The sequence below is a fragment of the Triticum urartu genome, chromosome 4A, assembly GCF_056163025.1.
Source record: "Triticum urartu cultivar PI428250 chromosome 4A, HENAU_Tu73, whole genome shotgun sequence".
Lineage (NCBI taxonomy): Eukaryota > Viridiplantae > Streptophyta > Magnoliopsida > Poales > Poaceae > Triticum > Triticum urartu.
The window spans coordinates 153,342,946-153,350,907 of NC_141876.1; the positions used below are offsets into that span (position 1 = coordinate 153,342,946).

The following is a 7,962-nucleotide window of genomic DNA, read 5'->3' on the forward strand; positions in this document are numbered from 1 at the left end:
TCCTTCAATAAAAATGGATAATATAGTCTTTTTTCCGAAACGACGGTTATTCTGCATTCATTAAGAAGAAAAGAGTTGCTTAGTTAATTAGGGAAAACCGAGTGAAAACCAAATTGCACAGGTAATTATGAAGAACCAGGTAAAAACCATCACAACCGCTGAGCGGCACACAAGGTACCCCACACATACCACTTCAAAGAGGGTCTCATCAAGACAACATGCATGCATCGTCGTCATCACTCCTTCCCTAGAGGCGTCATCACCATCCCTAAACCCTGAGCAAACGACTCCGACTTCGCCGTAGGCGATCGTCGACCCAACCCACACTGAGGAAGCCGTGTGAAGATGCATGAAAATCCGTGCCAGACCTAGCCACTTGTGACCAGACAGCGCAACCCTGACTCTGATGGAGAACCATGAATGAGAATTAGGCACGGCTGGCGCCGCAGAAGATCATTGAACGAACCACCTGCTGCCTGTCTTCGTATACCACCGGGGCCCCGCCACCGCAGCTTCGACTTCACAGCAATAAACCAGCCGTGGCAATCCTGTGGACACGCCGGAGAAGAGTCGGTTATATCCAAATCAATCTACTCAATACGTTTGATGTGAAGACTACTATGATGATGCCTTTTTTAAGTAACTTTATAAGATTTGTGTAAACTTTAGGGGGTGGGGGCTATTTGTGTACCGAAGCGAAACTCAATTCTAATAACCACACATTACCTTCCTATTTCCACATACTCATTGGTGTATGATCAAAGATATCCAAACAACGATTTTCTTCATCTTCCCTGCGTTTTGATGTCTGGGACAGACTTCTACATGTTTCTGTTCACGTGCTTTTAACTGCAACCATATATCTAACTGAAGAGATCATACCTAGTCCGGTACTTCACGGAGCAAAGTAGTGGTGGTAGAGCTGCTATCGTCCGGAGCTGCATGTTTCTGTTCACGTGCTTTTAACTGTAATCATCATATATACCTAAATAGTTGATCTCCACTAACTCAATTATCCTGACATGCAACTATGCCACTTCATCATGCCACCATGCATCCCCCGCTAAATTTGATTCTCTCGACATGCAGCTATGTCAACTCACTATGTCACTATGCACAAGAAAAGATCCACCTTAACAAGCATCTTGCATGTTATACTTATATTAAATAATTTTTCAACAACTATATAATAATCAAATATCTTAAATTATGTATGTGCTTGACTTTAAATTCTCATATTGCTAATCAGAATACCAAATTTCCATGACGTCAAATCTCATAGAAATTACTGCATCCAATTCACGCTGCAACGCATGTGTATCATCTCTAGTTTATCTAACTGAAGAGATCATGCCTAGTCAGGTACTTCACGGAGCAAAGTACTGGTGGTAGAGCTGCTATCATCCGGCTCTACATGGATAAAAACAATCTTTGGGTGTAAGCCACGCCAGATAACAGCAACGCATGCAGGAGGAATCTTTGTGTTGGTGCTCGATCTGCTCCGATTAACATACAGTAGCTGATCGATCTTCTTGCATACAGCAGGGAATTAAGAAGAGGAGGATCCGACCAAAGCCAATTGACAGTTGTCCAGAAAAGGATAGTGGCACTGCATACTGCTGCCGACTAAAAGCATCGATCGATGCACAATTGACTGACTGCACCATCAGCACGGAGGCTAGCGAGGAGTTCTTATCTTTTCTCCGGTGTTAGTACCATGCATGTGTCAGCTGCAGAGCAGCAGGGGCATATATATGCTTCAATGTGTCTGTACGTATCTGTGGCCCAGGAAAACAATTTCACAGTACAACACTGTCGGCTGTGGCTGTGGGTGAGGATAAACACTGCATACACACGAAAGCTAATTATATACGTATATATATCTAAAATAACTAGAGAGAGGAATATTGCATGTGCGAAAGCAATCATCCTTGCCTGTCCCTACATCAACAAGAAAACGGGAGCTTAATTAGTCCCCTAATTATTTTAAGTAAATGAAACTAATGGACATGGTAATAAAGATATTTAAGTAAACTATAAACCAGGGCAGAAAATTAAACTAGACCAGAACGGAAAATAAACTAGGAGAATTTAATGCAACGTTTACTCGAGACAAGTTTTTTTTTAGATAGCTCACCATCCATGCTGAATGGTTGCGTCTGGATTTTGGGTCACTGTTGCTAATTGGGAAATCAGTGTTGTCACTATAGTACTCGTTGGGCGGTCACTCAAGTATCGCTACCTCTCAATTGCCGCTGGCAAAACGCAACCCAATTTTCTCCTCCCGTCAGTAGCGTCTCGCACTGTCGTGAAAGTGATTAAGGTTGGGAAGACCGAGGCAGTGTGTTAGGTTCCATGGACAACCTTTACTTCCTAGATGAGATGTGCTCCTCTCAAGATACAAAAGTCTTATCATAAGAGGTCTATTGATTCATAAAAAGCACATCTATTTCCCATGTGGCCGGGAGGTTGGATGTCTCCAACAATGCCGGTGGATTGGACATCTGCAATCAGAAAGACAAAAACATCATAGAGGCAGCGAACAAGAAACAACAACCATGATCTAACTTGGTGTACTAGATTACGGTGACATAGACCAACAATGACATAAGTAAAGAGTACATTGCACTAAAATGGTTCAAGATTTATTACAATCCTTCACAAAGGCCGTGATAAGGAAGGAAGGCACAATTTTTAGAGGTGAACATGGTGATGAAAGTGACGATGGCGACCGCGAGGGTTGAATATGAATATATAGCCACATCCTTCATCTCTACTCTATTGGTTCTTCTCCTCAAATGAAAAAGTCTTCAAAGTGTTCCTTATCTCCCCACTAACCTAAGACATCGAACTCCACCCAAAATGGGGCCCTTGTTTTCTTGAATATCCCGTGGCAGTACGAGCGCCGATACAATATTGATGCTCAACATTACTTCTGGTCATGCACTAGTTTGTTAAGTTCATATTTCAGTTCTAGATTTTGCATACCACCTTGGATTGAGATGATCCAAAAACGCAAAAGTTGTTTGACTTTGAGGAGGCAAACAACTTTCACATTGAACACCTTTTCATTCAAGGTCATCTTGAGGACACTTCCTTGTAACTCACCAAATTCAACTCCAAGTTCACCTTTGTTTCACCCTAGACCAATTATCGTAGAAGTCCACGAGGGGTGTAATCCACATAAAAACCCTACAAATAAAAAAGAAAGATAACAAACTAAAATGGTAACAGTTGGTGGGGTAAACCAAGATAAACCTCAAGAATATCAAGGTTAAACTTAAAGAAAAGATGGGTGTCAAATACATCTAAACTAATTCAGTTTTAGCATAACTTCAACAATATATAATTACTAGAGCACCTTAGGATCATTCCACCATTATTAATTTTGCTAAAAAGATTTAGATATATTGTAAAATTTCATCAGAAGTACAAAAGCACCTCAAACATAATAAAAGTTACATTGAAGTCTCTAGACTACCGAACGACCACTAGCACCGCCAGAATGAGCCGTCGATGCGCCGCTGCCGCCACTCCCCAACAGGGGCCCGTTTGACCTTGCCGATGACAGCCTGAAAGTTTTTATGCACATCCCCTAAGGACCAACGTCCTGGGGCCTCAATCATTGTCGTTGAAACCTTAAATAGATCGGAAGTAACATATACTGAATCTCTCCATCACGCCTGCATGACGAGAAACCCTAGCCTCGCTGCCTATAGGAGACGGCAGGAGTCTACGCCAAAGCTCTGTCGACCACGTCCAGATGGACAAAATGGAGGAGGATCGAAGCTAAAAGATAAACTCAAAGAAGAAGCGTTGCCATCCCCCTGAGCACCGCACCTATGAGGACTAAAATATTCGTAAACTAAATTCCTAGCCAGTGCGAAGGCACCAGTATTCCCCTCCTCGCCATGGGTTCGCCAATGAAGCCTGGAGGGGAGAGTTTGCCTTGTCCGTAGAGGGAAGGGGAGAAAACTATTGGAGAGAGTATGAGCTCACCTCTTATAGTTCTCTTTGACAATTTCAGGATCGGGGAAGGATTTATTTAAGATTTCAATTTCCCTATTTTCGGAAGTTATGTGGTGCTAGCACACATTTTGTAGTGTCTTTGGGCAATCGTGTGATTGGAAGATATTTTTGCGGGGCCTTCTAGTTTGGATAGATTTGTGTGTATTAGCCCATGTTTTACGGTCTTCTAAGAAAAGTTTGGGCCCACAAAGGGTTTCTATCGAAAAATGAATTTCAGATATGTTTTCGCTGTTTTGTTGTTGGTTTTATGCTAGGACCATTATTTCCTTGGGCCTTTGAATTTGGCATTTCACCATCCATGTTCCATGGTGTTCTTGGAGAGTTGTTGTTCAAGAATTTTTTTTGTTCTTCCTTATTTTTTTTAGTTGTAACCATACGAAAACCTAGTTTGTGTTTGCCGATTACTTTAAGTCAAGATAGGATTTTGTCGTGTACTTCTTCGCCATGCATTCAATGTGGGTATTTTATTGTACCATAGTTGTAGCTCTTGTTTTGTGGTGTTCTAAACAGTTAAGAGATATTAGTCATCTATTTTCAGTATTTTCACCAATTCATATCTATCAGCCCACATCCAGTCATTCTTCGATGGTTTCGGGTAAGAGAAGTTTTCTGTCTGGCCTTTTGTTTTAAAATTTTCATAATAAAAAATTGGGCACTTATTTTTTATATCCATGGGCAACTCTAATTAGAAAGAATTTACTGCAAGGTCATAAATTTTCATTGAATGCAACGTAATAAAATTAGCCCGAGAGAGTGGCCCATGAGTCACTCCAATGATAAAAATGTCAGTAGCTCCATAAATAGTGATCCTCCACACACACTAGTCGTGTTTGTACAAAACCAGCGTGCAACCCACGTTTACCACACTACTGAAGGAAAGTCTACCCATGGCATGCCCAATGTGCCTATTAGTAGGGGGGACGCCACTAGTATAGTGTCACTGGTAAGAACTTACTAGCAGCGTGCCCTTTAGAACACACGCCACTGATATTTTGGCAAGTTACCAATGGTGTGTGCCATTTAGTGTGTATCACTAATAGCTTCATCTATAAGGGTTTCTGTAGTAGGCGGCTAGGGAAAACTCTCCCTTCCAGATTTCAGCAGCGAGCCCATGGATTCGGCTCCCCTATGCCTGTCGCTCCAGCAGCCGGTGGCGAGGAGGGGAATCCTGGTGCCTCTCTAGTTAGTAGTCTAGGTTAGTTTTTTTTAGGTCCTCGCAGGTTAGGCTCAGGTGGCTGGCGGCGCTTCATCTTCGAGTTGGTCTTTCGGGCTTCGATCCTCCTTGAGTTCGTCCTTCGGGTTCCAATCCTCCTTGATTTTGTCCGTCCGAGCGTAGTCAACGGAGCTCCGACGTAGATTCCTACGATCTCCTTGAGGCGGTGATGTTAGGGTATCTCGTCATGTGGCGAGATTTGGTGTCAGGTGCTTCAGATCTGTGGAAGGTTTCAACGGCCACGACTGTGGCTCCAGTGCGCTGGTCCTTAGGGGCACGCGCGCGAATACTTCTCGACTATCATCAATAACGTCAAGCCGACTCCGGTAGGGGAGCAGGGACAACGGCATGTCGGCGGCTCGTTCTCGGCGTGGTCATTCAGTGGTCTTAAAATCTCGATGTAATTTTTATACTTTAGGCGAACTTTTATAATATTATGTATCTGATGCTTTTCACAAAAAAAAAATTGTTACCGGTGTGGATCAACCCCAGGTAGGATGGAGCCTAAAACTGTGGAGTGGACGTATTTTTCGTGTGTGCTCTACACAGGGATAGACACAAAAAACAGTTCTAATTCAGACAGGCCTTATGGAAAAGCCCGTCAAAGTAGTACTAACTCAGGTCCATAATAAGTGTTGTAGTTTTAAACTAACCGTGGTTCAAAACAGTGACATTTATTTTGGATCGAAGGGAGTACTAGTTTAGAGGAGGAAATAAAGCCTTTTCATATAAAAGACCAATTGATGTGCTCGTCAAAACTAGATCAAGTGCACTGCAGACCCTGGAATAATGTGGCCGAATCTTGGAAGGGTCAATCGATTGTGTCCATGTTTAGTCGTCACTAGCAAGCCGGTTGGCATTAGACTGTCAGTATTACTGTAGCTGCGATCATGTTTATAATAAACTGGGCCCGAGCACCTCGGATGCCTTTTCATATTCATGACATGTTGATCAACTGGGAGTTTATGATCTTCTCCTTCGGATGGAGCAAATAATGACAAGAATCACATGTCAAGCTGGGCAATCAAGCCAGATTCGAAGGGGACACCCTACCACCTGGGTCCCCTCACCTGGATAGATAGTCATTAGCTAGATTGCACAGTGACCAGTTAAGATCAAGTATTCCAGAAACTTTGCCCACAAGGAACAAGTACTACTAAGCCCAGGCTTAATAAAATGTCCCTCTTCCTCTCGAAATTTTGTCCAGTAAAACAATCACTATACTCCAACTCAACCTAGCTAGCTGACAGAAAATAACACTGTAGGTGCCCAATTGTCTATCAATTTCTGAATTGAAATCAGACAAGCAAACAACAGTAGCCAGCCTGAACTGCACACTATCTTGTACTGGTACTCCTTAAGTTGTTATCAATGCAAGCTAGTCATACAGACGTGCTCATCTCCCTTTCTTCAGCTTCCCAGCTCACTGCTCTCTCCTCTCCAACTCCAATCATCCTAGCTCGCAAGCTACGAGGGGAGGCTCTCATTTGTGCAGATCTGGATAGCAAAATCCGGAAGCAATCAATGGATCAATTAGCCAAGCGCAGAGGCATCCCAGCTTGGGCGGCGGCGTACACCAGCGATCCGTCCTCGTCCTCGTGGGAGGAGCAGGCCTTCGCACGCGATGCCGCGGCCGACCTGCTGGTGTGGCCGCCGCGCTCCTACTCCTGCACCTTCTGCCGCCGCGAGTTCCGCTCGGCCCAGGCGCTCGGCGGCCACATGAATGTGCACCGCCGAGACAGGGCACGTCTCCGTCATGGCGACGACGACCAACCCCAACAAGAACAAGCTGATGAACCGCACCAGGACGACTCTACCAGTGCCATGTGCAAGCAGCTAGAGCTATTCCGTAACCCTAGTACCACCACTCCTTCCCACCTATCAACCATCATCAAGGAGAGGAATAACAACAGGGTCGTCGTCTCCATAGCAGTGAGAGATCAAGAAGCTCCAGATCACCAGTACGATGACAGACAGGATTTGGAATTGTCGGGGAGGAGGAAGAGGAGGCGTGTAGATCAGGCGCCGGTGGCGCTTGCCTCGCCATATGAACAAGGAGCCTTCCTTGATCATTCCAAGGTAATTATGAAAACAATTGCAAACCCTAGTAGTTCTAGTCTTAATCCCCATGTGGATCAAGGAGAAGTAGATCTGTTCCTCAAGAAACAAGGACTGGTAGATCTAGAGCTTAGGCTTGGGACTAATCCAAATGTTGCATCACACGCAACTTAGTTTCTTGAATGCAAAAATTGAAATCGATGAATTCTTTTCCACTCTTGTGCTTGATGCAACTTTGTTTCTAGCTCGTTAAATTTGCTTCCGTCTCCTTTCGCAAAAAATATTTTAAAAAAAATCAAAAATTGCTTCTGTCTCTTTATAATTGCTTTGTTCATTGTTTCTCTTCGATCAATTCTTCGTTGTTGGCCAAAGGCTCGTTCTACATGATGATGTATATATCTCCTTCGTTTCAGCTGTTGAAATGTATATGTGCTAGAGTTGTATAAGAAATTATATACATGTAGTTGTTTGTTCTGAAGTCTTGTATCATGTTGATGCGTAAATTGTTAGCAATTAGTGATCAGTGGCAGAAAATTTGGAAGTGATTGCCATTTTTCTTTATCTTTACTTCATGTCTTCAAGCTAAACAAAACCTCTAATTTTTGGGTATATATGAGTGAACAAATTAGAACTGATTGTACATCATCAAGAAAAGAGGTGGC

At 43.3% G+C, this 7,962-nt stretch overlaps 1 protein-coding gene across 1 annotated transcript; it reads left to right on the forward strand.

Moving 5' to 3' along the window:
- The first annotated feature begins 6,613 nt into the window (after positions 1-6,613).
- On the forward strand, positions 6,614-7,727 carry LOC147975207 (uncharacterized). Its single transcript, XM_087519616.1, has one exon. It carries the CDS (start codon positions 6,614-6,616, stop codon positions 7,472-7,474), a length of 861 nt encoding a protein of 286 aa, XP_087375742.1. The 3' UTR covers positions 7,475-7,727.
- The last annotated feature ends 235 nt before the right edge of the window (positions 7,728-7,962 follow it).

Coding starts and splice junctions, on each gene's coding strand:
- LOC147975207 (XM_087519616.1), top strand. CDS start 6,614: ATGCAAGCTAGTCATACAGACGTGCTCATCTCCCTTTCTTCAGCTTCC.